The sequence below is a fragment of the Eucalyptus grandis genome, chromosome 3 (genome assembly GCF_016545825.1).
Source record: "Eucalyptus grandis isolate ANBG69807.140 chromosome 3, ASM1654582v1, whole genome shotgun sequence".
In the NCBI taxonomy this organism is placed as follows: Eukaryota; Viridiplantae; Streptophyta; class Magnoliopsida; order Myrtales; family Myrtaceae; genus Eucalyptus; species Eucalyptus grandis.
The window spans coordinates 6,549,192-6,577,006 of NC_052614.1; the positions used below are offsets into that span (position 1 = coordinate 6,549,192).

Consider the following 27,815-nt stretch of genomic DNA (forward strand, 5'->3'; position numbering starts at 1 on the left):
TCCAAAAAAATGCATTTTTAAAATTGACCGCTTTATTCTTTTCTTTCTCTTTCTTTTATTTTTCTTCCCTTCTTATTCTAACACGTTGTTAACCTCACTAGACCTTACTGTCCTTTGATGAAACTCACCCACACTGGCAAGCTCAGCCAGCAATTGCAAGGGCAAGGCTTGCCCATGCTTAGCCATGGCGAGACGACCTCGCTAGCCCTCATCTCTAGCCAACAGTCGACCATCACTAAGGCTTAGGGCACGTTTGGTAACGATTTTATTCCCGAAAATAGATTCTAATCATAAATTATTCATTTTTATTATGTTATCGGGAGCATTCTAAGTATTTTAAGTCATTTGGTAACCGTCCAAATTTTTTTATTCTGAAATAAAATTACGTTTGATACCATGCTCATTAATTATGTTTCAAATCAATTTCTTTTTAATTTTTAAATAATTTTTATACTTTTTTTCCTTTTTTTCTTTTATTTTTTTCTTTTTTTTCTTATTCTTCTTCTTTTTGGCTCTCTCATCGGTTGAGCCTTGCCGGTGGCCGAGCCGCCTCGCCGGGTTGGGCGAGGCCCGCCCGCCATTGGCGAGGCTCACCGATGGTTAGGCTTGCCTCCAACGAGCTCGTCGGATCTCGCCCTGGCCTGGTGAGCCTTCGCCGAGCTCGCTGGACTAGTTGCCGGCGACCGGCTGATGGCGGTGATTGGCAATGGCGAACAGTGGTGAACGGCAATAGAGGAGGGGAGAGAAGGGTTCCACTTTTTTTTTTATTCTTTTTTTGTTCCCGGAACAAGAATCGACTTTTTTTTTTAATTCTTGATTCTACTCCAAATCATTCGATAATACATTTGTTATCGGTAGTAAAATTTTTATCAAACATAATTCTGTTTCCAAACTGATCCCGGAACAAAAAATCAAAATCATGCATTGTTTGGATGATTTGGTGATCACCTAGAGATAAAAGGAAAGGAAAAAGAACATGAAAAATAAAATAAATTATTAAAATTATTAAAAAATTGTCTACATTAACACTAACCATACCATGTAAAATAATGGGCAATAATGGCTTACAATTGAACATTATTGCATAGTATGAGATCTATGTATTACTTTTTTGCACCTTTAAGATTCCGTTTGTTTTGCAAAAATTATTTTCCTCATTTTCCAATGTCTAGTTCACTTGGGAAAACGAGTCATAGAAAATACTTTTTAGTAAATAGAAAATGACTTTTCTCTTTAAAAGAAGGGTTAATATCCTAAAAATCTAAAACTAGTACATTTGTGACGATTTACCTCAAACTAATTTTTTAATTACCAAAAACTCTAAACTAATACACTTTTGACAAATTTACCTAAATCGGCATACTTGTGATAAATTTACTCTTTGTTAGTTTCCGTTAAATTTTGCCGTCAAATTATTAAGTTGAATGACATGTGACAGTTGCATGGTATACTACTTTTTGAGTTTTATTCTTCATTTGTCACAGTTATACAATTTTTTTGTGATTTTTTGTAATATTAATCCAATTTAATGGAAATTATATTTATCATAAATATACCAGGTTTGGAGTTTTTGACGGTCAAATAAATTAGTTTTGGGTAAGTTTGTTATAAATATACAAATTTAGGTTTTTTTTTTATAATTAGTTGGGGTAAATTTATCATGGGAATACCATTTTTGTGTTTTTTATGATAAAAAAAATTAGTTTTGAGTGAATTTATCATAAACGTACCAGTTTGGGATTTTTCAAGATATTAACCCTTAAAATAATCGAAACACATTTTTTAAATATAAGTATGTATTAGTGCTTGGACTTAAAAATTTAAATTTTAATCTAATGTTGGTGCCCTCCCAGGTCACAATGTGTAGGACTAGGTTTCCGGTGGTCGGGCTTGTGATTCCAATGTGTGGACCTAAAACCTCTACACGCATGCCTAGGTCCATTGAGCTGGGCCTGAACTCTTAGTGCTCTCATTGATGCTCCGACACCCGAGCTTGGTCTATAAACGTCGTGCTCAAATCCTCGATGCTCAAGCTCTCATCCCGACCCTCAAGCTCGATGCCACAAAAGTCGTGCACTGGTCATCAAAGCTTGAACTCAAGTCATTGGTTGATGAAAGGCTTGTTCTTAAAAAAATAATTTAAACAAAATTGATTTTTTTATTTCAATTTTTTTTTTCTTCATGGGTCGAGGCTAGAGTGTGCCTATGGCTCATCATCAAGCACGACAACTACTTAATGAAGAAAAAGAAGAAAGTATATATAAAATAAAATAATAATTAAAAATACGACTTTTTGATAATTTTCTCTATCATATTTTCTTTACCAATCAATTAGAAAATGCTTTTTAGATCTTTTTCAAGTTTCAATCTAATACTGGAGAATAGAGTTTGAAAAACATTTTTCAGAAATGATACAATTTTCTTTAAATAAATCAATTACAAAAGTTTTAATGAACGCATTAAATCTTAAAAATAATTATATTGAGGTAATCTTTTCCCTGGAAAGGATAATACAAAAACTATAAAATATTAAAAACCCCGCGTACTCCACCCACCAGTCGCAGAAATCAAAATGCCGCCACCAGTCTTCTCCTCGAAACCGCCGGCGCGCCGCCGCAGTAACCATTTCCGATGCCTCTCCACGTCCCTTCGCACCACCCTGTCCACTGGCGGAGCCTCTACTTCCTCCCGAGGCTTTAAACCTTCGCTTCCATGGACTTCTCCCGTTCGTTTTGATCCACCGTCGCTCGTCGAACATCGGGAACCGAACGATAGCCTTCGAGACCATCGGTAGCCTGAACGGAAAACGGAGAGAGGGAGTTTACTTCTTCTGGAGCATCTCGAGTCGATGGATTCCTCGAACGATTCGCGTTTCAAGGTGATCAAGGGCGACGCCGGTTACGTGCTCGAAGACGTGCCTCATCTGTCCGATTACATCGCCGGCATTTCGGTACCGTCTTTCTCTGTCGAGGATTATGCTTCAGTTCTACTGTTAGCTCGTTTCGATGGCATTTAATGGCTATGGCGCTCCCGTTCTCGGATCGTTTGATATCATCAGGGTGTGTCACGGGTACGCCGGGTGAATATTAGGATTTGTGCTGGATGGATATGCGGTAGAGGCTATGGTTTTTGGACGATCGGCTTTGGGAAAAGTCGTCGCCAAGTACATGTGTTAGCGGTGTCTAGGTGCTTGTGTCCTGTGAAGAACGAACTTATGTCCGCCGCGTGCTTGAGTTGCTAAGGTTGCAAACTTTTGGTTTGAATTGACTGAAAAATCAGATTGATGGGGAACTTGTGGCGGAAATTATTATCCGGCGATGAAGGTGGATTGAAATCATAGTGATCTCTGAGGAAGCAAAGAGCTCTTGTGTAGCTTCGAGTGTTCACTGTAGTTAAGATGAATTGAGTGATGATCCTAGTCAGTCCAGTTCAGCATTAAGTTAGATCTAGAGAGGAATTGAGACATTACATGCTGACTTTTGGAAGATCACGTACCCACTGGCTAACTAAGCTATGGCATATATTCAATTTAATTAGGCAAGTGAGCATGACTGTATGAAATGGCAGTAGCAAGTGCTTCTGGACAGTAAAAAGTTCCCAAGGTGATGGAATGATGCTTCTTTTCAGGAACGTTTAGAAGTTGCCACTGAACTTAGACAATATCTGTATTCACACATATTTCTATTCTTCTTCTGAATAATGCATGGATTTTAGGCTCGGTTTATCTCATGGAAATTGAATGTTTGAGAAAACATTTTTTTTTTAATGATTGCTTTTATCTTTTCAAATAATAGGTCAATGAGAAATTTTATTATCAACAACAATTTATGTCTAAATATTTTTGTGGACAATGAAAATATTTTTCTTTCTTTCATTTTTGTAAGAGATACAAGTGATTCTTTTTAGGAAAATATTTTCTAACTCATTAATTTTCTACGAAACAAATGTACCCTTAACGAGCTTATGGCAATACAGCCATGGGCCTAGTGGAATTGCATTCTTCAGCATAGCCCCCTTTCATTATATACCAATTTAATCTACTTCTCCCCATTTTGAATTGCAGACATATCCCAATCCATTACAGTCCCACCCTGCATATTCAGTGGTCAAGTGAGTGGGAGTTTCTTGTTTATTTATCTGGTGGAAATTTCCTATTAACAATTCACTCATTTTCATGGCTTATGACTGTACATATTCTTATCTATCCCAGGCAATACTTTGTGAACGTGGATGCCAGTGTTGCTCAAACTGTAAGTTCTTCTATTTAATTGGATTTGAAGCACCTTTAGTCTTCAGATGAATTGTTTTCCATATAGGTCATGCATGATTTATGTACCAATTCAAGATTATGATCTGGCTTTTGGGGAAAATCATATTCTGCTTCTTTAGGTGCGTTAGCAGTCCTCAACAGCTACTGGAAAGTTTTCTCTTCCTGCTAGACAACCAGTATATTTGGGTCTCGGTTGTTTTAACAGATTGTAGCCATAGATGATTTGCAGAGAAATGTAACAATTAGTCTTGAGTTTCTAGTTTTAGACCTTTCATTCTAATCTCTTTCTTGAAACTTGGCAGGTTGTTGTTCACAAGAGCAGTCAAAGAGGGATTCATTTTCGACGTGCAGGACCTCGCCAAAGGGTATGTATGACACTGCAAATTATCTTGGAGCTGTAAGTGATAAGTCATTTCCCTCCCCTCATTTGTAATGTATGAGCTGGTCAGGTGTACTTTGAATCAGATGAAGTACGTGCATGTATTGTGACATGCGGGGGACTTTGCCCGGGGGTGAACACAGTGATCAGGGAACTTGTGTGTGGCCTGTACCACATGTATGGTGTCAGCAAAGTGCTGGGAATAGAGGTGAGTAATCATGTCATTGCATGCTTCTAGCAGATTATACTTATTTTCCAGATATGACAGCTGCAATCAAATGATATATGTCGAGGTTATTCCTTTTGATCGTCTCCTTAGTCCTTCCATTTATGCATATCTGATCCTTTTTCTGCTTTAAATGAGTAACTGTTTTTTGTGGCAAGTCATTGGACTAGAAATTGGTCAGTCATTAGAGAACGAAGATATCGGCTGCATAGCTTCATATTACCTGATGTGCAGAAGCAATCTAGAGATGGTAGAAATGGAATTGTATTGATTAGGGGAGTGATTGGGTTTAGAGTAAATGCTTTGCTTTGGGACCATCAGTACTTGATGGATTATAAATGTCAAGCACACTTTGGACATCTCTTGGTCAAATTGAGGATCCTGCATGCTGTTTATATCAGGAGAGAAACATCCTCGCTGCATTGACAACATTTACTACATGGACATTGTTAACATCACCCTGCAGATGAAGTTTCATATACCCTATGTCGTAGTTTTTTTGCATGCAAATTATGCTATTTATTATATGGTATTCTTAATTGACAATCTTAAGATTTCTACATTTAGGGAGGGTACAAAGGTTTCTATTCTAGAGATTTCATTGATTTATCACCCAAAGTTGTCAACAACATACATAAACGTGGAGGCACCATCCTGGGGACGTCACGAGGCGGCTATGATAACAAAAAGATAGTCGATAGCATTCAGGATCGTGGTATTAATCAGGTCAGTTCAACTTATTCTGTTCCTTTACCTTTCTTGAGTTCATTTAACCTTTTCCCCTTTTTTAATGAACTTAAGATTATTTGATTTCCTTGAATGCTTCAAGTGACTGTTGTTTATGATGGCCCAGGTTTATATCATTGGAGGCGATGGAGCTCAAAAGGGAGCGGAATTAGTTTGTGAGGTAGAGTTCTGCATTGCAGGATGTGATTTATGCATTTTGTGTTGCCATTTGTCTGCTGGACTCAAGTGTCTCGATCAACATCCTCAATAAGTAGATGGCATGATTTGTTGCATAAATTCACATTGGTTTCTTCAAATTTGAGTCTCTTGCCCTAGCTGATGCTTCACTAGGGGTTTGTACAAATTAGAATTCCGTGATGCGACTTATTCTTTACTGCCTTGATAGTTTGGACATTTCTACAAATCTTCTTTATTCTTACAGAAATGTGGTGAAATACTGCTCTCCGCTTCTCTAGCGTTTGCTTGGTTCTTAAGATCATGTCAAAAAGTTTGCTTAGACAGTCTAGTCTCGCCTTCTCTATACTGTTCCAGACTTGCAATCGGGATTGGTTGGATTTGGCTGCCTTTTTCATTCCAACTTTTTGAAAGTGGTCTTAAGGAGAAGGTCCCCTCCTTAAGATCATTTTGTTCCCATCTGTAATACACCTGACTTTCAAATCTCCAACTGTATATACAGAGAAAAGAACCATGAGATTACTTGCTTTTTGGAAATGTAAAATGTAATATATGTATCAAGTTGTTTAGCTACTGAGGAAATGTATTTTTAATCTGCAAACTTCCCATTGATTCTGGAAACGATCTTTTAATGTTCATTTTGCATCACATGCTGTACATTTCTAGTAATATTTATTAGGCCCTCCATTAGGCTTGCTTGTTTGTGCTAATCTTTGGGTTTTCTTCCGAAAATGGGGGTATTGACGAGATGGCCTTTCTGGTGTATTTGGGTTTTACTTTGGAACGGAGCACGTCCTGTGGGTGAATAATCATGGAGAAACATAAGAATTAAGAAAAGTGACATGCTTTCGAACATTCGTCGATAAAACTGTATTTTTCCAGTTTCTCCTTCGCCAGTTTAGTTTTTGAAGACCTAAAAAGGCAGTGTGTCTTTGGGAAACAGTGGATTAATAATGAAGGTTGCTTTCATGTCCTCTTATGTTTATAATGTGCCATCAACCTAAAATAATGGTTAGAGCTCTATGTCATTAACTATCGAAATTTGAAAGTCCCATATTTAACACTCACATCAGTGCCATTGATGTGAATGTTCTGTATCCACCCCCTTTATGGTGGGGCATTCTCCACCTCTGTACATATTGTATAATGCTTACTTATGCATCTTTTGTCTGGTATAAATCACTAGTGTAGACATCTTCTCTTGTCAGGAAGTGAGACGCCGTGGCCTCAAAGTAGCTGTTGCTGGGATCCCCAAAACCATAGACAATGACATCCTGGTACTTGCTGTCAACAACTTTTGGAGGGTTCAGCACGACTAGCTTGTTCTGTCCTAACTTTAGGATCATCTGCTTTATTTATTCAGGTCATTGACAAATCTTTTGGATTTGATACTACTGTTGAGGAGGCTCAGCGTGCGATTAAAGCTGCTCATGTTGAAGCTGAAAGTTTTTGTAATGGTATCGGAGTGGTGAAATTAATAGGACGTCACAGTGGTGAGACTCATATGCCTTTTTGAAACTCTATATTTTTAGTCTCTGCACATTCATCTTGCAGCCAGTGTGTATCCACAGCTTCTTTGTCATATCAACAATATTTCTTACTTTTCAGCCCTCTCTTCGTAGCTTTTCTTTTAGTATCTTGTTGGGGTTTATCTTGCAGGTTTTATTGCTATGTATGCTACGCTAGCCAGCAGAGATGTGGATTGTTGCCTCATTCCAGAGTCACCATTTTTTCTTGAGGGAAAAGGTGGCCTTTTGGAATATATTAAGAAAAGGCTTAAAGAAAATGGACACATGGTTATTGTGATAGCTGAAGGAGCAGCAGAGGGCTTAATCCCGCAGAACCAGAAGACCAGAAATCAGCTAGAGGGTTTAGAAAGCAAGGAATTTGGTTTATGGATATCTCAGAGAATAAAGGTATTGTTTGATCATGTACTATAGTTCTGCGGTGATAATTATGATGCCAACTGTACCAATGCAAGATGCTTGAGTATATTGTCTTTTTTTTCTTTTCAAAATCATTTCAACCCCCCTGTTTTGTGACACCATGTATCAATTTCTCGTGAATATAGGATCATTTTGCGACTGAGGACATGATGCCTATTAACCTGAAATTCATAGGTTGCTTCTCTACCTTCTCTTCCTCTCTGTCTTTTATTATTTTGTTATATCCTTTCTGAGCCCTAGCTAGATAACCCTGAAATAAATCTGAACTTACCATAGAGTTTTGGCAGATCCTACCTACATGATCCGGGCTGTTCCAAGCAATGCATCTGACAATAATTACTGCACACTTTTAGCCCACAGTGCAATTCATGGAGCGATGGCCGGATATTCGGGCTTCACTGTCGGACCGGTCAATGCGAGACATGCCTACATTCCTTTCCATGTATGTCGATCAACATTTTGTACCTCGTACTGTTGTGCATCCACATCCAATTATTTCAAGAAGCACCCCACTGCTTTATGTCTAGGCACATGGGAAGCCATCTTGGCTAGATTCGTATCCTTTTTCTACTTTGATTCAATATAATTATAGAATAGTGATAACACTGAATTGATGATTTTCCCCCTCATCATCATTGTATTCTGCACTGTGTTTTGTATCAACAGCGCGTGACCGCGGGGCGGAAGAAGGTTGTCGTGACCGACAGGATGTGGGCGAGACTTCTCTCTTCAACCAACCAGCCCAGCTTCTTGGGCTCCTCCAGAGATGTTGAAGCCAATAACGAGGAAGAGCCATCGACGCCGTCGCTGGATGGAGAGAACTCCAAAGATAAAACCGGCACTAATGGCGTTGCTGCCGTTCTGTAACCCATACATGGAAAGATGGCTTCTCCTTTGCCTCCTGCAACTATTTGCTGTGCATCGTATGTTGAAGTTATCTATGTCTTGTTCATATGACTTATATGTGTCGTCCACCCTCATAATCACACAGTTTGTAAATTGTATTTCTAATCTGGGATGGGATATGGAGAAGGAATAACTAGTGCTTTTGCTCTTGTCGTTGCCAGCTATAATTTGCCGGGACTCGGTACATTTTGTTCGTCTGCAATGTATATTTGAAGCCTCTTGCTTGATGTTTGCGAGGGCTTGATCCTCATCAATGGAAATAGTGCTTTTGTTTATAAAATTTGCTTTCTATGTCGACGGCGTAGTTTCTAAGCGATTTTTTAAAAAGTATTTTTAAAAAAATGATAGTTTGTGCAGTTTAAATTAATTATTCAATAAAAATACTTTTAATATTATCAATAATTGATATTTAAATATTTAAATATTTTCATGAATAATCATAATATTCCGTGTTCATTTATTTTTATAAAGTATATAAATGATCATTTATAAGAAAACATAAATTATTTATTTTTTACAAAACAAACGTAGTAGCATTTCTTTCAATTCTTAAAATTCCTTTAGCTAATATCAAATGTCATTGCATTCTTAATTACCCAGCAACTTTCAAGATATTCGAAGGCATGCTGTCCCGAAACAGAAAATGTTCGTGTAGAAATTTTAGGGTTCTTTTCTCGGTGCGGCTACGCGTTGTCGTTTTCCCTCTTCTCAGACACCCGTCGCCGGGCACGAGGCGAGGTGTCACTCTCTCGTCGACTCTCATCCATGCAGAGCTGCTCTCCTCGCACCACGCGATCCAACCGTGTCCCCGACGACCAACACCCCGCATCGCAACGCCACGATCTCGCCACGTGTCACTCCCCAGGCTCCTTTATTTATAGCGACCAGCCTCTCGTCCCGATCTCCACCGATCGGCGTCACTCCCACCTCGAGCATCGAGCGAAACCTCCCTCGACGAACTTCGCGAGCGGAAGAGCTTCCGACGGAGCCACCATGTCCGATCAGCGACACAGGACGGACGTTACCCACGTAGCGCACCAGGGAGGCCCGCCGGCGCGGCAGGCGGTGAAGGTAGCGACGGCGACGACGATCGGCGGCGCCCTGCTTGTCCTCTCCGGCCTGACCCTGACGGGGACGGTGCTCGCGCTGATCGTGGCGACGCCGATCATGGTGCTGTTCAGCCCCATCCTCGTGCCGGCGGGGATCGCGGTGGCCCTGATAACGGCGGGGTTCCTGGCGTCCGGCGGCTTCGGGGCGGCGGCGGCGACGGCGCTGACGTGGATGTACAGGTACTTCGCCGGGAAGCACCCGGCGGGGGAGGAGCAGGTGGAGTACGCGAGGGCGAAGATCGCGGACACGGCGAGGGACGTGAAGGAGAAGGCGAAGGAGTACGGGCAGTACGTGCAGCACAAGGCGCAGGAGGTGACCGGCACGGCGTAGAGCGCGCGCGGGTGACGGCTTGAGTTGCAGTGCTGCTCTGGGACGAAGACGAACGGCTTGTCGTTTCTGTTGGGGGGTTGTCGTTTTTTTGCGTTGTGTTTTTCTGAGGTGCTTTGAGCCTTTGATGGCATGCAAGGAACAATGTGGTTTAGCATAAATGACTTGGGAATCTTGGGATGCGTTTTCTTCAGTGAAAAAATTTCTCGTGAATAAATTTTTTGAAGTTAATAAATTCTGTAAATTGAAATGGGAGAAAAATTTCTAAAGACTCCGGTTATCTCGTGAAAAATACATGATTTTAACATGATCATCATCTATTTTTTGCAAAATGAACTAATGCGAAATGAACTAAATTGAAATGTACTTTTTGATTTTTTTTTCGAAACAAATACCTCCTTTTGAGGTTTGGTACGATCCTATCACTTGACTCAAAAGTGTCATACTTAAAAATCAATATATTTCAATATATATATATATATATATATATATATATATATATATAATATGTGTATGTGTGCACTTGACTCAAAGGTGTCATACTTAAATTTCTTATTAGAACATCAAAATTGTAGGTTCATTCCGTGGTTCATTATGTAGGCACAAATGGATCCTTTGGTTTTGCATACGTAGAATTATGTAGGCATCGCTTCATAAAAATTTTGTAGGCATTGCTTCAAAAAATATTAAATGAAAATTATTTGATTATTTTAAAAATTTAAAAGTTATTAAATGAAAAGTTAAAAGTTATTAAATACATCAGTGTTAATTATTTTATTTTAAAAATTTAAGTTATAAAATGAATGTAGTTTAATATTTAATTATTTTAATAAAATTATTTTAATAAAAAAAATGAGAAAGTGTCGGAGGTTCTAGAGGCCACGGCACTTCCAACTGCTCAATCCCCTTTTAACTTCTCTTCTGGATCTTTTAGGAAATTTTTTTGGCTTTTTCTTTGTTTTTCTCCCTTTTTCTCTCAATTCTTTTAACTTTTTTTTATCTTTTATTATTCAATTTGCCCAGTTAGTGCTACCTATATAAAGAATATCAACAAAATGCTATGCCACGATCCCACATCAGCTCGCTGAAATGACTAAATTGCACTCAATAAAACAAATTAGGACTTGATTACATAAATTCAAAGTTTAGAATTTGATTTTATATTAGGTCAAATGTTTAAGACTCTTAGTGGAATTTTTCCTTTTTATTTTTCTTTCGGTAAGTTTTTTGATCCATCTTTAAAAATTGGGAGTCTGGTTAATGTAGCTCAACTTTTAGAAAATTCGCACGCCTTAATTATGATTAAGTCGATAAATCTCTGTATTATAAAAGTAGAGTTATGAACAAGCCCACATTTCGGTTGCCCATTGCCAACCGAGGGAGCCAATTTTCGGCCTCAAATCCATCTTGGCATCTGTTTAGCTCCTTTTGCGAGCATTTATTTCCTTTTCTAGCTTTTTTCGCACTATATTGGTTTTCACCTTTGATCATCTAATTTTGTAATCCATTGTTCTCGGTAGACACAATCAATCTAAATTTTGGGATTGAAATTTCTTTTCGTGACTCCACACTAAGAGTTTGTTCTGAACTTATGCCCTGGGAAGATCAAGTGGATATGTTAATTTATGCTGTCAATGAATGAGTTGGATTAAGATTTAGTCTAAATCTTATCGATGCCCATGCCTCATAAATGATTCATGAGTGATGTTAGAAATGGCAAGACTCAACATTAGCATGTGAAGCAAACGTGACTTGTGCTTCTAGGGGATATATTGTTTTCTTCTCTTCTCAAAGTGCCCTTAATTATTTACATTCCATGGACAAATGCGTAAGCAAATAATTCTACACAATATCGAAAGTGTTTTAATATTAGACTTCAAATCTTTTATCTCCAATGACAGATTCCATAAAACTATTTTAAATCTCAAAATATTTGTATCTTTCCGGTTTTCAATACTATTTTCATTCATGATTAATTTCAATTATTTTAATAAATTGAATGTTTAGTAACATAATGTTTCTATATAATTATTCATTGCTAGTGCTCAACAAGTTTACTAAATAACATGGCAGATTTTGTTGAGCGCTTAAATAGACTTGATGGTTTTTAATGATGGGCTTAAGGCCCGTCTGCCCATGTTGGGCCTAAAAGCCCATGTCTATACAATTTACAAAAGAGTACGTTTGTATTTTAGAGGGACGTATATAAAGGAGAGAGAGGGAGAACGTACCTTTTGGCATTCAACGTACGTACGTCCCTCTCCCTCGCTCTCTCTCCAACAAAAGTAGAAAAACAGTAACGTTTTTCTTCCCTTCAAGCTGGCAAATTGGCGTCATCGGATCGAACATGGCCAAATTCTCTTCCTCTTATCGGCGTTGGTGTTTAACTGTGGCTAACAAGGTGCGCTCGAATCCGTGGTGTCTTTAGGATCGGTGATACGTGATAGGACTTGACCCATCAACTAAAATAATTACAAGACTCATTAACTAAAATGGCATATCATTTAGTACCTTTTTAGTATGTGAATTCTAACAATTTAGTCACATCACTCTTAATTTAAGTTACAAATAAAACCAATTTGAATTCCGGTGGTCACTTTTCGTATGACCAAAAATAAAGAGAATACCATATATCATATATCATTAATAATTAAAATTCGACATCTATGGATACTTAGGTGCGTTTGTTTTGATTTCTTTTTTCTGTTTTTAAACAATTTTTCTGTTTTTTTGTTCCTGGGAACAAAAAAGAAACATAAACGTGTTTATTTGCGTTTTTGTTCTAAAATTATTTTTGTTCACGAAATACATTTAGAACGAAATAAGAAACAAATTTTTTTTTTTTTGTTTCGGAACACTTTTTTCTCTCTTTTTTCTTTTTCTCTTCTTCTTCTTTTTCTTTCTTTTTTTCTTTGGCCGATCGTCGGCTTGGCCATGGTCGGCGATTGCGACGCCGTTGAGGACCGGCGACCTCGTCGGAGTGTCGCCGGCCTCGGCGAGGCTTGGCGTCATTGGGCCATCGCTAGGTGTGGCGAGGCCAACCTCGCGCCGGCTAGGCGAGCTCGATCTCGCCTAGATCCGGCGAGGCCAACTCGCCCGGCCGACGAGGCTCGGCATTGCTTTGGCCCTCGTCGGCCATGACCGAGGTCGACGACCAGAGCCAAAAGAAGAAAAAAAAAAAAAAAGAAAAAAAAAAAAAAAAAAAAAAAGAAAAAGAAAATAAGAAAGAAAATAGAAAAATAAAATAAAAATATTAAAAATTAAAAGAAATAAAAAATTATATAAATTTAACCAAATGTGTTTTTATTTTTTTATATTTCTAAGCAATTCTAAACGCGTTTTTTATTCAAAATTATTCTAAGGCAAGAAAATATTTTTTTCTTTTGCATTGAAATAATTTTTAAATAGAAATATTAAACGCACCATTTGTTAATCCATCCATCTAGTGGGCCGTTGGGCCATGATTGGCTAGATCAGCAGCGGATCACACGACTTATCGTTTGCTTCCTTTTGGCTCGAACTTTCCTTTTTGGTGCCCCACTTCTTTGCCGCCCCTTTCTCCGCCCCCAAAACGACGCCGCTCCCTCCCCGCTCCCCCGCCGCACTATCCCGACGGAGAAAAAGGAAACGTCTCTCCGCTCGTCCGCCGCAGACCTCCTCGTCCTCGCCCGGTTCACTCCACCGACGTCTCAACCGAACTCCAGAACTCGCGCCCCGCTGACTCTGTTCTTGTCGCAGCAAGAAGTCGACACGGTCCAGCGCAGTCGCGCGGCGAAGAAGCTCGGAGGAATCGTCGGAAGAGCTCGAGATGGTACGACGATCTTTTCTACGGATGCCGGGGCGGCGGCTGTTCTGTCCGTCCCCCATTTTTACTTGAATTGCGATGTTGATTTCTTCGCTGTTTGCCTGTTGCGATTCTCAGTTCTCGATCTCCGCCATCAATGACACGGATTCCAGGGGGCAATGGGAGCCGCTGGCGCCCTCCAAGGAAGCCCAGGTACGTCCCTCTCGAAACGGTGCCGAATTTAGGTCTTGTTCTCCCCTCCCCCGTCCCTCCACTGGCGAAGTCCTTGATTGACGACGCCGTGCGATTCGTCGCCTCGTTGGGTTATCCCGGTCCGAGTCTTGAGCCGATGGGTTTATCCCGTTTCTCCCGATTCGGGAGTAAATTGCGAGTCGAGTGGGTTCGGTTTCGCTCTGTCGTGCATTGCGTTGGAGAACGTTCGTTCTTTTGAATGTTGTGTAGAGTTGCGGAGTGCGACATTGGCTGATAAGGAAGAGCCTCCAGAGAGGGTTTGCACTGTGAAACATGGCTAGAGCATGGACATATTTTGTTCGGCAGAAATGCTTGCCGAGAGAGAATGTGTGTATGTTGAAGTCAGAAGCGACTATGAACAGCGTTGAGGCGCAATTAATAACTGAAGAAGTTATTGCATCAAAGATTGCATTTCTGAGATGCAAAGCGGCGGGTCTGTTCTTGATCTAAGCTTTTGTTGTCTCTCCTTTTCCCAGGAATTTCATATTTCACAAACTTATCATGATGGACTTCTCAAATTACATGCTAAGGAATATGAGAAGGCGTCTGAACTACTGGAAACCGTCCTCAAGGATCCCCTCATATCAAGCGCTCAAGTAAGGCTTCTTTCTTGAAGATTTGCAGTTGATGCAACTCTTGTCGTTGCTGATTTCTTCTTTTGCTTTTTTTTTTTCAGGTAAATGCTGGTGCTAGTGATGGTCATCTTTTGCAGCTCAGGTTTTATGCACACAGGCTCTACTTCATTTCAACTTCAAATTATAGGGTTAAGCCTGTTTTGATGTAGTCTTGGAGACGTGCCAAAATAACTTTTTGGGATTTTAGTGTATCCTTTGTAGTTTGTGGTCTTATCTAGAAGCTGTGGGATGAAAGTCGTGTTCTTCTGATTTAGGTTGATACAGAATAAAGACATGCCAAAATAAAGCTTCTTTGTTGAACATATGCAGTTGATGCACTATAAAGGCAATTGCATTTCACAAATTACCTTTAAGTTTGAAGTGCTGATCAATTTATTACTGGCAGGGATTCACGACATGATAAAATCAGGAAAACCACAATTAGTTGGATGCGATCAACTTCTTGAACAAGTTCTTAGATATTTGCAATTTCTATTGACTGAATGAACATGATTCCAGCCCACATGTTTTGAAAGTGATGCGTAGTTTATCTGATAGAGGAAATGTTGTTCTTGGAATGCATCGGTAGACTGTTTTCCTAACAGCTTAAGCACTTGGGTTAATGCTCCTTTCCTAATGTCTCCACATGTTGTAACTTGCTGATTTTTCATAGCAAGAATTTATATATCCCAAATTACTGGCAAGCAACATGTCCTACCGTTTTGTGCTCCGTTTTACTATGAAAATGATTTCCGGTGATGCTTGCATTAGCAATGAATTTCCTGGCTGATTCGAAAAGTTTTTGCATTTTAATTAGAGTATTTTCTTGAGCATAAATTTTGTAGTTTGCAGATTTTTGGCTCTGAAGAACCTTGCTACAGTCTTCCTTCAACAAGGTTCTGCTTATTATGAAAGAGCATTGCATTGTTATCTTCAAGCTGTAGAAATTGATGCCAAAGATTCTGTTATCTGGAACCAGCTTGGTACATTGTCATGTTCAATGGGCTTGCTAAGCATTTCACGTTGGGCATTTGAGCAAGGGCTTTTGTGCAGTCCCAACAATTGTAAGTTCATGTTTTTTCCACGGTGATTTTTCTGTTTGCTACTTTACTTTCAGGTCCTTTTTGGTTTGAACTTATTTAGTCACTTCATGGTCACCTGTGTTGTTAACCCTAACAGTTGGAAAACATATGAAAATCCTATTTCAGGGAATTGCATGGAGAAGCTACTGGAAGTTCTTATAGCAATTGGTGATGAGGTTGCTTGCCTCTCTGTGGGAGAGATGATTTTGAGGCATTGGCCATCGCATTCTCGTGCTTTGCATGTCAAAAGTGCCATTGAAGAAACAGAAACGGTCCCGTTTGCTCCCCGAGGTATTGATAAGCTGGAGCCAAAACATGTCCGTCTCAAATTCCCTGATAAACGAAAAGCAGCTGATGACAATCCTGATATGGGTGCTCCTGCCAAGAGGATGAATCAGAAAGTGGAGTTGCTTTTAGCGGAAGCTTCATGGAGCTCCGTCGCTAGTGGTCTTCTGGACATTTTAGCTCCTTTGAGTGGTTATGGTTCTCAGAAGGATGACAAGGAGCTTAGATCAGGGGATGTTTGCTTAGATATTAAACTGCCTTCCGACTTGGAAAATGTAATCCTGCCTTTGCACAATGAAGTGCATAATGCTAATTCAGTTGCCGAAGGTATGTCTCAGAGTGATTCTGATGTGGAAAGAGCAATTATTTTCAAGGACAAGGCAGTGAGTAATTTTGAGGAACAACCTCAAGAAAGGAGGAGTACTCGTCTTGTGACTCTTAGGAGTCGTAAACCAGGAAAGGAAGGATCAGACTTTGCTACTAGTAAGAATCTTGCAGAAGTCATTAAATTTTTAGAACCTTTTATTGTGGGATCAGATGATAAAGGTTCTAATAGCTGTGCTAGCTGTTCTACAGTATCTCATGAGGCTTCCACCACAGTGGATTCAGAGATCTATGATGTTACAAGATTTGTGAAAGAAACTTCAAATAATTATGGGGCTTACCATGTATCTCACTTGCTATTGGAAGTGGCTGCAACTAGAAATCTGACATACCAGGATCCATGTATTAAATTCTTGGAGTTGGAGAAGTTGACAAGACACTGGGGCCAGGACAGGACCCTGGAATGTAATCTTTTTCTTGCTGAACTTTACTATGACATTGGTTCAACTTCTTCCGGGGAGTCTGGGCTTTCTGATTTTGTCTCTGATGCGTCTTATCAACTCTGTAAGATAATCGAAAAGGTGGCTTTGGAATATCCTTCAAATTCACGTAGTGCATCAAGAGATAAGAGCTTTTCTTTAGCTGAAAGCTTTCAAGGTTCCAACCTCTTATCTTCTGATGTGTCTCAGTATCAGGATATAGTACCATTTTGTCCGCCAGTAGAGAATAACAGTCCTTTTTGGATTAGGTTCTTCTGGTTAAGTGGACGGGTCTCTCTCTTGGAAGGCAACAAGGCTAAAGCTCTTGAAGAATTTTCTATGTGCTTGTCGCTTTTATTAAGGAAAGATAATAATATTGCTCAATCATCTATTCATTTGCCCCACTGCAAGACTATCAAAGAGCTGACAGTTGATAGGCTTGTTTATGAGATTAACATGCTAAAGGTTGATCTTTTGCTAGAGAAAGTAATGGAAGATGTGACTGACAAAGAACTATATCTTGACTGCATTAACCTGCTTGTTCCACTTGTTTTCTGTACGGAAGATGTTCACATTGACCTGGGACCCTTGTCAGTCACTACTGGCGAAAATGGTCAGGGGATGACCCATGTTGAGCTACGGGCCCTAGACACATTGATTAAGGCTGGTGAGAGCACAAAACCAATGGATATAGAGGTCATTTTGAAATCTCATCAGCGGAAGCTGCAGATACTAGTGGTAGCAGCTGGTGTAGATGACCTTCATTTGTCAAGTAAACTCTTCCAGAGAAAATCAGGGTCTCTTCAAAAATCGTCATCTGAAACAGAGTCAAAAGAAAGTTTTACCATGCACTGGAATTGCTTGGTTGTTGAAGAAATAAAGGCAATTTCGCAATGCGTGTCAAAAGCCAGGGAATTCATTGATCAAGATGGAGACTGTGTAAGTTCGCTTTTACTTGACTTAACAGAGAGGAGCAGTTTGTACAGCTAGCATTGTGGTTCCCCCCTCCTTTGAATGAAATGTGTTAGATGTACTGCAATATACTGTGATTGTTTTGGAAACATTGCGCAATGGAGGGCATCCTTAAGTAAATAAAGAAGTATGTTTTTATATAGTTCTCTTAATAACAAAGGAGTAGTGTTTGCGGCTTACAAAATGGTTAGTCAAAATGTGTAAATTTCTTTCTTAAACATCTTAGCTCTATTGTTCCTTGATCTTGAAGTTTGGTGTTGTCATCTTGGATATATGTGATATCAGAGGTGTGTTGTTAACCTTTGGCATCTTTAGTTAAGAAAGTTAACATTTAGGAAAGAGAACCTTGCACTATAGCTTTACAAAGTACTGCTTCCTAAACATCATGCTTGTGATTTTGTGCCATGCGCAAGATTTGCATCATGAATGTGGTGAGTTATCCATCCTCTGGTGGCGCTTTAAGCTAGATTTGCATGGTGTGCTGTTATCTTTTCCACCACAAATTTGTGAAATAAAATAAAGAAAGGGCATTATTATCTTATTTATAGATTAAAATCAATCAATATTGATGCTTGTTTTGTTATAGCTAGTTGTGGGGAAAAGTATCAAAAAAGTTATAAACCTATTGAATTTGTATTAATTCAGGTCTTAAAGCTTTTTAATTGGACCATTTAGTCCTAAAAAAATCTTTTGTATTTATACCAATTCAATCCATCTGGTCAATTATTGATGTGGGCTGTCCTACATGGCTTGGTCTGTGTTAATATGTACTTTTTAAAATAAATATTTTGAAATTTTTAATAATTTTTTACGCTTTTTTTCCCCTTTCTTTTTCCTTTTTCCCTTGTCTTTTTGGCAATGGCTGGCGAAGGTGAGCGCCAGTAAGGCCCCCTTGCCAAATCTGGTGATGACATCGAGCCTTGCTTGGGCAAGGGCCACTCTATTGAATTGTCATTGTTGCCATGATGAGGGTGGCCCTCACCTAGGTGATGCCGGGCGGGGTTGCCCTGGCCTAGCTAGGCAAGGGAGTGCTGGCCCTCGCCCGTCGTGACCTGTGGCCGAGCAGCCATTGCCAAAAAGAAAAAAAAGGAAAAAAATGAAAATAAAAGATTATTTAAAATGTCCACATATCGACTGCACCACGTAGGACTGTGGGCATTCACGTTAGCGATTTTCGGCTTAATTTGGCCAGATGGACTTAATTGACACAATGCAAAAAGTTTTAGGACTAAATTGCTCTAATTGAAAGGTTTAAGACTGAATTGGCACCAATACAATAGGGTTAGGACTTTTTCGATCCATTTTCAGCTAGTTGTGTGTACAATTTCCTCACGCCGCATATGATTCCATCTAATGCTCTTGCAGAACGGTGTTGCCATTTTAAAGAGCAGCATTCGAGATATTCAGTATTTGTTGCTGGCAGCTATGTGCAATGTTGCAAGAACACTTTCCTGTAGGACATTTTCTGGGTCTGTGACTGTTGATCAGACTGAACAAAAGCAAAGAGGCGCCTTTCTTGATGCAGCCATTACGTTCTGCAAATTACAACACCTGGATGGTAGTGCAGATGTTAAAACTCAAGTGAGTTATCAATATCAACATTAAATTTCTTTAGTTAATATGTTAATTTTAGTTATTCCCCTCGTGTACTTTCCAACAAGGTTGAATCCTGGTAATTGTCCATTCTTTCATGTGATGACTGTTTTACTGTATGCTTCTGATTTTATTGCTATAGGTTGAATTGATTGTGGCAATTCATGATTTGCTGGCTGAATATGGGATATGCTGTGCGGGAGAAGGTGGCGAAGGTGAAGAAGGGACATTTCTTAAATTTGCAATAAAGCATCTGTTGGCCTTGGATATGAAGCTTAAATCCTGTTTTCACTCTACAAATGGGGAAGATACTCAACAAAATATGCAGCTTTCTGAAGATAGTTGCCGACGAACAGATGGAATAGATTTGGAAATTGCACGTGATGAAGTCGGGGAAACTAGTTCTTTGGAAAAGGATTTTTCTAAGGGGGTAAATTCTGACAGCATTTCGTCCCTTGATGATGAAAGTCAAGAAGTCGAACACCAAAAGGTATGCGGCAATGAATGTGATCAGAATAGTGAAGGAGGGGAACATCAATCAAGGGAATGTCAGGATGAGCTAAGTGAGGAAGAAAGAGAAGAACTTGAGTCGAAAATTGATCAGGCATTGGATCAGTGTTTCTTCTGCTTATATGGTCTAAATCTTAGATGTGACTCAAGCTATGAAGATGAGTTAGCCATGCACAGAAATACTAGTCGTGGAGAATATCAGACCAAAGAGCAGTGCGCTGATGTTTTCCAGTATATTCTACCTTCTGCTAGGGTCTCATCTGTAAGTTTACTTGTTTCTGAGTCCTACTTTGCAAAATTTTTGCTTCCTGGAGAAAGTGCACATCAATTACACTGTCTTTGAATCTTCTGTTTGACTGTGCATGTTTTTGTGGCAGAAAACTGGATTAGTCAAGCTTCGCAGAGTCTTAAGAGCTATACGCAAACACTTCCCACAACCTCCAGGAAATGTGTTGGATGGAAATCCAATAGATAGATTTCTGGATGATACTGATCTATGTGAAGATAAACTCTCAGGAGAAGCTGGATCTGACGGGTTCCTTCAAACCATGACAAAGATGATATTTTCACCCACGGGAGGCCTCAAGCAGTACAAGAAATCGGTTGTAGGAAGGTGATGCGTTTTATCTTTTGGCTTAGTTGTATTTCGATCTCTTATGTTAGAATTAATTGCGTTAATGAATGATTGCTCATTGCAGCTCTGAACCATATCTTGATGTTTATCGGAACTTGTACTTTTTCATGGCTCAATCCGAGGAAATGAGTGCATCTGATAAGTGGCCAGGCTTTGTTCTTACAAAGGAAGGTGAAGAATTTGTACAGCAAAATGCGAACTTTTTTAAGTTCGATTTGTTATACAATCCTTTACGCTTTGAGAGTTGGCAACGACTAGCGAATATATACGATGAGGTAAAATTTATTAATGTAGTAGGCTGAACTAGTTACAACTTATGCACACTAATATTGAACCCCTTCTGTTGAAGTTGTAATCTTCCTAGTCATGGTGATATTTCTGAAGGAAATCTCTTTTTCTTCATCCAAACAGGAGGTAGATTTGTTGCTGAATGATGGCAGTAAGCATATAAATGTTTTGGGATGGAGGAAAATTGCTGCTTTACCACAAAGAGTAGAAACAAGTCGAAGAAGAAGTAGGCGGTGCCTTCTAATGAGTTTGGCTCTAGCAAAAACACCAGATCAGCAGGTTCTTATTTTTACCAGCTTCCTTAAACAGTATATGTTAGCGGTGGCAGAATTTTATTTTATCTTCTAATCATATCAGTATGATACATACCGTTTCTCTTACAATGTTTCTTGAATAGAGTAGTGTACTTTTGTTTGTGGTTTGTGTCCTAGTATCTGCTCCTGTGGGTCTTTTTGAATCAGGAGCAAATTATATGAAGCTCATGTACATGAAGGGTGTCTGACTGTGCTGTTTGTGGTTTCTGTCCTTGTATCTGCTCCTGTGGTTTTTTTTTTTTTTTTTTTTTTTTCTGAATCGACAGAAAATTTTAAAAGCTCATGTACATGAAGTGTCTGACTAAAGTGACTTAATAGATTTTTTGCAATGCATTCTTTAGGACTTAATTGTGTTGAATTACTTTCATCTGCTACATTTGGTGATACCACTGATGGCAGAAATTGCACATCCATGAGTGCTACTGATTGATTCTCCTAAGGCTGGGTGTAATGGGGACCATGGAGAATGGCTGCAATGAGATTGACACTTGATATAGAGTAGATTGGGTTCTCAATTTAGTTAGTATTTGAATCACAAGAGTGGCTCTAACATCTTATCATGAGTAATTTGAGATTCTCAGTCTCTCAAGGTAGCGTGCCTTATGGTGGCATATTGTTAACATGGACTTCATATCGAGTTTTAACTTCTCGATGTGATATGACTATTTTGCTTCTTTTTTTGCAGTAGTTCTTTTGATGAAATACTATTGATCCCCATTTTTTCTCCCTTGGATTTCAGTGTGAGATTCATGAATTATTGGCACTAGTATACTATGATAGCCTTCAAAATGTGGTCCCACTCTTCGATCAGCGATCTGCTCTGCCCACAAAGGATGCAGCATGGACAAAATTTTGCGAGAATTCAATGGAACATTTTAGGAAAGCATTTGTAAATAAGTAATACTGCTTGCCTCCCTAAGATTCTTTATGAGGATTCTACTTTAGCTTTAGATTCAATCATCATCATTATAATGACGCTTTGGCTGCCTGCTGCAGACAGGATTGGTCACATGCATTCTACATGGGGAAACTCTGTGAAAAGCTTGGATATGCACCTGAGAGGTCGTTATCATATTATGATAAGGCTATTGCTTTGAATTCCTTGGCAGTTGATCCGGTATACAGGATGCACACTTCACGGTTAAAGTTGCTTTGTAAACATGGACACCAGAATTTAGAGTACTTAAAGGTCTGTTCTTTGTTAATTCGATCGCCTAGATTCTTTATTTTAACAAGTTTTCTATTTCAGCTACATCTACTTAAAGATTAACCATTTTTTACACCGACCATTTGTTTTCATCTCAGGTTATTTCATCGTACTCCTTCAATCAGTCAACAAGGAATGAAGTAACGGATATTCTTGGGAAAGTTGGTCCTGAAGTTTACAATCCTCTGGTGAATATTATAGGAATCAGTTGTCAAATGAATCCAGAGAGGAAGCCTGAGGAATTGCGCCAGATGGAAGATGCCTGGAACATGCTTTACAGTGACTGTCTCTCCGCACTTGAAACCTGTATTGAGGGGGATCTTAAACATTTTCATAAGGCCAGATATATGCTTGCTCAAGGGTTATACAGAAGAGGCAAAACTGGTGATCTGGAAAGGGCAAGAGATGAGCTGTCCTTTTGTTTTAAGTCATCTCGCTCTGCATTTACATTTAATATGTGGGAGATTGATGGGATGGTTAAAAAAGGAAGGTATTACTCTGCTTCTCGCTATACGTATTACAATGGCTAGTATATTAAACATGAGAAAATTGGGGGTTTTTCTTCTCCTTCGATTTTGAGATCAGTAAAACAAGGGAAATGCTGTAAATTTCATTTTTCTTTTCTCACAATAATTTCTGGGCGGATATTTGGATAGAGGCACTATGATAGTAGTTCAGGAGCACAGAGAATATGCTGGCGGCTTATGATTAGATAAGTCTTGGATAGAGATTGGGGGATTCGGTTGTTGGTGATATTAGGAGATTTTCATTATAGTCATACATTGGTTAGCTAAGACCCTTAGAATTTTTAAGGATGGTTTATGATGAAGTTATAATTTATTCAAATGCATGCTATGGTTAGTTTCTTCATTATTCTTGAATGATAAAGGAAAGTACCTCCCGATGTTCTGTATCTGCCATCATTTTTTCTAATTGATTTCTGGTTTCTTTTGTGGTTTGTTTCTCTTATTCCGGTTGTTTGTGTTTACCAGACGCAGAACCCCTGGTGTTGCTGCTAACAAGAAATCCCTTGAGGTTAATTTACCAGAAAGCTCGAGAAAGTTCATTACATGCATCCGGAAATATTTGCTGTTTTATCTGAAGCTATTGGAGGAGTCTAAAGATATCTGCACGCTTGACAAGGCTTTTGTATCTATTAGGGCTGATAAAAGGGTAAAAGTCAAGTTTCAACATTATGCTTTGAACTCTCTCCTTCAGAATGTATTGTATGAGCATCACTGAGTGCTTGAATGGTGAACATGAATGTTTTACAGTATGTCGCAAATTTCTTGAATTTAGCTAAGAAAAATTTTGATTGACAATACTGGTGGAGATAATTTCATAATTGGATTCAAGCATAGTATCTCTCTCTAGTTGTTTTCTGGTTAAGCCAGTTTCTGCTAAATAATACTTGGTTCTATCCATTTCATGTTCACTGAACATTTGGAATCATTAAATTGATACGTTGATTGTTCAGCATTTTTAGTTTCTACTACAACTGAAATTATCCTCATAATTCTTCTCTGTTGATCCTGACATTTGGCTTTCTTGTTTTGTACCTGGACTGCTTTGATATTTCTTGCAGTTCTGCTTATGCATTGAGGATCTAGTTCCAGTTGCACTTGGAAGGTATATTAAGGCCATAATAGCATCAAGGCTCCAGGCTGACAGCCTAAACTCTGGGACAAACACTTCTGAGCATCTTCTGGAAAAGCTGTTTGGTTTGTTCATGGAACAGGGGAATCTGTGGCCTGATGTTTGCAGTTTGCCTGAATTGAAAGGCTCAGAAGTGTCGGAAGGCAGTCTATATGGGTAAGTCATGCTTTATGCAGGAAGATATATTGTGTATTTCAGAATTAAGGCCTGTACTTTAAAATTTAGCTGCTTTAATAGGCAAAGGTTTGTCGTTAAAAGAATTGGTTATTTATGAAATCCTTCTCAATTACAAGGTCAATTAGCTGCTAGTTCAGTATGACTCTGTCAGATGAGTCCATTCTATGTGCTGAAACACATGTAAATCATCGATTTTGTACATAGTGATATTAATCTGTTAATGACCAATACATTACAATCATTATGAACAACTGTAGAATTTCTGTTTGGTTGTCTCTAAATTTCAGTCATTCTGGTGCGTGGTCCAATGGCAGCCCTCCCCCCTCCCAACTTTTTTTGTCGTATCAATAAATACTGGTTCTGAGTCTTCTGTTTGCTATTTGTACTTAATGCACTTGTCCTAACGTTTGGTGTAGGTATCTCCACCAATATATAAATTCACTTGAGAGAAATGGCAAGCTTGAAAGTATTGAAGCTATCAATGAGAAGGTGCGGAAGCGTTTTAAAAATCCCAAGTTGTCAAACAGTAATTGTGCAAAAGTCTGCAGGCATGCTTCTATCGCTTGGTGTCGATCTCTTATCATTGGTTTGGCAGTGATCACGCCTTTAGAACCTGGGATTTCATCTGATATCCAGGATCTTCATCAGACAGATAATGGGATAGAAAACAGCCAGTTCCTTTGTGTAGATCTACAGACTAGTGAGTTGTGGAATCCTTCGTTTGAGGATGCAAGCCAGTTGAAGCATCTAGAGATAAGATGGGGCCCGGTATTGTCTAAGGTTAAGAATACTATATTAAAGAAAGCTGCAGATGAAAATCTGGACACTGCAAGAGATCTTCTTAGATGCTCATACAACTTCTACCGGGAAAGCTCCTCCATAACACTTCCGTCAGTTGTGAATCTTTATCTAGTGCCATATCAGTTGATACGCGGAATACAATCTCAAACGGCAACTGAAGGGGTTGAAATTCTTGATGTTAGCATTCCCAGAAAGCTTCTTTTGTGGGCCTACACACTGTTGCAAGGCCGTTATGCCAGTGTTTCAGCTGTTGTAAAGTACTGTGAAGAAAATGTTAAGGTAAGGGAGAAATAATCTTTTCATATCATTTTACTCAAGTGTGATGATTTGGAAGGAGGGAAATTGCAATTCTCTCTGATAGTCCTTGCCTTTTCCTCTTTAGGGGCTGTGTGTGTGTGTGTGTGTGTGTTTTCTGTGGAGTAATTGAAGCTAAGTAATGACTGAAAATTTTATTGTTGTGTCATGTAGCCAAAGATGAAAAAAACAGTTGGGCCCTCCCCAACAGCATCAACTGCAACTGTAACTAACACCAGCATCGCATGCCCAGGTAGTATTTTTTACCACATTTTTGTTTGCTTGTTCTCTTTTTTTCCTTGGAAGCTGCAAATGAAATTAATTCAGGCTCACTTGGAACAAAAATTTTGCAGCATTAAGATGCTTCTATGTGTTGGATGCTGGCTTTTAAAGCCTGCTATGTCAGGAAAAGCGGCTAGATGTGTTGGACCTTGTTTAATTTTAGTTTATTTTATTTCGCATAACATTTGGAGAGGAATCTTTTTGTATGCACAAAAATATTAGAAAATATGAGAAATTAAAGTATTAGAGCATGTCTCTTGTCACAAAAATTATTAGTTGATGAAAATAGTTTCATTATTGAGAACAATTTATGCTTAAATCATTTTTGTAGACGATAGAAATATGTTTCGTTTATTCATTTTTGCAAGCAATACAAGTGATAATTTTTAAGAAAATGTTTTCTAAATTCTTCATTTTTTTGCAAAACAAACGGCTTAAATTGTTGTTTCATTTGTTATTTCTCCAGTGGTTTATTTTCTTCTGATGAACACTTCTCCAGTTGTTTAAATTTTTTTGCTTCAATCATTTAAATCCACTCTATTCTGAATTTGGCCTGAACAAACTCTGGTTCTTGGTCCAACCAGTTGAGGTAGCTAGTTCTACTCTTGATTGAAAGCATTAATTGAAAACCATTCTCCTCTTGAAGCTGTCTGAGATCACTTGTCTCCTTTGCTAACTCCTGTGGAAATAATTTGATGTCTTTAGGTGGAGCTAAAGATGGAGTGACCTCGAACCCTTGTCCAGCAGGTGGTGAAGTGGGAGCTCCTGCTTCTGCAAGCGCCACGAGTTCAGCTGCTGAAGAAAAGAGTGCCGCGTTATCCCACGAAGAAGATCGAGACAGAAATAGCGCAAATCTACAGGTTCATCCTAACGAGAGTAAAAAGAGTTTATCTGTCGCTCCCCCACTGCAGCAATGTCAGAATAGCTCGGTTGCGGACAAGGACACTTCCAAAGCACATGAAGGAGAAGGTCCCAATGATGGCTGACTTTTAGCATCAGACTGCCGTAACATCTTGGGTTGGAAGAAGAAGTTTGCATGTATCGATCCCTTCTTTGCTCTCCTTTTATTCTTTTTTCTTTTTTCTCTAGGCAATCCTTAATCTCTCCTGGTCTTTCCCTTGTATATTCTGAATTAGAGAAAGCAAAGGGGTAAAAAGTTGTATGTGTTATCAACGTTCTCGGTGAAAATAAGGAAAGAAATTTTAGGAAGGATCTGCCCTTTTGGTTTCCTGTGAAATATCATCTTCCCTTCTGAAGGGACAGACTTCTCCAGTAATTCATCCTGGCCAAATCTGGGAAACTGAGCAAGAAAATTCTTAGCATTGTCGAATCATACTACGAATTTGTTGTTGGAGAAGACTATGGTCGATAGAAATTTAACAGCATCTTGATTCCTTATTATAAATTGCTACGAGAGCGGTAGATAGAAAACCAAAAGGTCCAAAATTGTTGCTTAGAGATTCCTTTTCTACTAGAGTTTTGGCGATTATGAGAATTTGAGAACCGATGGCTAGCAATTTGAGCATGTTGATTGGCTAAGTAATTAAAATATCGTTTCTCAAAAAGTAGAAAATTTCGACATATTGGAATATATAATATATTGAATATATATTTTTATATATACATAATAAATTATCATTTTTATGATTATTTCAATCAAATTAATTTAATTCAAATTCATATATTAATAAATAATTAAAAAACAACTAAAATGAATTTACACTAAAAATATTAATCATCATTTATCATTTAATTGGATAAATTCAACTATATTCTAATAATCCATAAAACTTAGAAAAAAAAACAAGCAATTTACATTTTGGAGTTGTGTGTTAGACGTGTCGGAAGAGTAGAGAAAAAAAAGTTGAGGGTGAATTATGTATCACAGGAAGTGAGAATAAAACAAGAAGATAAGACTAAGTTTTTCTTTTTTCCCTATTTATTATTTTTATTATTGTTTTCTATTTTTCACATATAAATATTTTGACTTGTCATTTATTAAAAAATTTAAAATTAATCTTGCGTGTTGGAATCATATGCTGAAAACTTGTATATTGGAATTCCGACTCGAGTATCGATGAATATCAGGAAGGTTAATTAGCTATCGGATTTTCCCACATATATTGATTGAATGTTCGAGTATTGAATATGTGTCAAAGTGTTGAACACGACACGACACGAC

General features: G+C 38.7%; 3 protein-coding genes across 4 annotated transcripts; all 3 read left to right on the plus strand.

Annotated features, from left to right (window-relative positions):
* Nucleotides 1–2,565: 2,565 nt before the first annotated feature.
* On the plus strand, nucleotides 2,566–8,928 carry LOC104436270 (ATP-dependent 6-phosphofructokinase 6). Its single transcript, XM_010048996.3, has 13 exons — nucleotides 2,566–2,950; nucleotides 4,064–4,110; nucleotides 4,211–4,250; nucleotides 4,573–4,635; nucleotides 4,720–4,857; nucleotides 5,443–5,601; nucleotides 5,729–5,782; nucleotides 7,005–7,073; nucleotides 7,160–7,289; nucleotides 7,456–7,712; nucleotides 7,868–7,916; nucleotides 8,030–8,184; nucleotides 8,409–8,928. The coding sequence occupies exons 1-13, from the start codon at nucleotides 2,849–2,851 to the stop codon at nucleotides 8,607–8,609; spliced, it is 1,464 nt and encodes a 487-aa protein (XP_010047298.2). The 5' UTR covers nucleotides 2,566–2,848; the 3' UTR covers nucleotides 8,610–8,928.
* Nucleotides 8,929–9,386: 458 nt separating this feature from the next.
* On the plus strand, nucleotides 9,387–10,320 carry LOC104436271 (oleosin 1). The gene has a single exon (XM_010048998.3). The coding sequence runs from the start codon at nucleotides 9,414–9,416 to the stop codon at nucleotides 10,086–10,088; it is 675 nt and encodes a 224-aa protein (XP_010047300.3). The 5' UTR covers nucleotides 9,387–9,413; the 3' UTR covers nucleotides 10,089–10,320.
* A 3,314-nt stretch (nucleotides 10,321–13,634) lies between these two features.
* On the plus strand, nucleotides 13,635–26,842 carry LOC104436272 (calcineurin-binding protein 1). Of its 2 annotated transcripts, XM_010048999.3 has the most exons (19): nucleotides 13,635–13,896; nucleotides 14,008–14,082; nucleotides 14,598–14,717; nucleotides 14,798–14,838; nucleotides 15,588–15,799; nucleotides 15,944–17,844; nucleotides 19,243–19,458; nucleotides 19,613–20,242; nucleotides 20,358–20,593; nucleotides 20,679–20,889; nucleotides 21,026–21,181; nucleotides 21,956–22,113; nucleotides 22,213–22,405; nucleotides 22,522–22,913; nucleotides 23,416–23,596; nucleotides 24,009–24,235; nucleotides 24,673–25,336; nucleotides 25,526–25,604; nucleotides 26,339–26,842. In XM_010048999.3, exons 1-19 carry the CDS (start codon nucleotides 13,894–13,896, stop codon nucleotides 26,617–26,619), a joined length of 5,976 nt encoding a protein of 1,991 aa, XP_010047301.1. In that variant the 5' UTR covers nucleotides 13,635–13,893; the 3' UTR covers nucleotides 26,620–26,842. The 2 variants fall into 2 exon arrangements, with proteins under 2 accessions (XP_010047301.1, XP_010047302.1); XM_010049000.3 differs by lacking the exons at nucleotides 13,635–13,896; nucleotides 14,008–14,082 and having other exon boundaries at nucleotides 14,622–14,717; nucleotides 15,581–15,799.
* The last annotated feature ends 973 nt before the right edge of the window (nucleotides 26,843–27,815 follow it).

Bases quoted from the DNA above. Each gene is read 5' to 3' on its own strand.
- LOC104436271 (XM_010048998.3), top strand. From the start codon at position 9,414: ATGCAGAGCTGCTCTCCTCGCACCACGCGATCCAACCGTGTCCCCGAC.
- LOC104436272 (XM_010048999.3), top strand. The intron at 17,845-19,242 runs GTAAGTTCGCTT...ATGCTCTTGCAG, and splicing joins TTGATCAAGATGGAGACTGT to AACGGTGTTGCCATTTTAAA. The intron at 20,594-20,678 runs GTGATGCGTTTT...TGCTCATTGCAG, and splicing joins AAGAAATCGGTTGTAGGAAG to CTCTGAACCATATCTTGATG.
- LOC104436270 (XM_010048996.3), top strand. From the start codon at position 2,849: ATGGATTCCTCGAACGATTCGCGTTTCAAGGTGATCAAGGGCGACGCC. The intron at 5,602-5,728 runs GTCAGTTCAACT...ATGATGGCCCAG, and splicing joins AGGATCGTGGTATTAATCAG to GTTTATATCATTGGAGGCGA. The intron at 7,713-7,867 runs GTATTGTTTGAT...TCGTGAATATAG, and splicing joins GGATATCTCAGAGAATAAAG to GATCATTTTGCGACTGAGGA.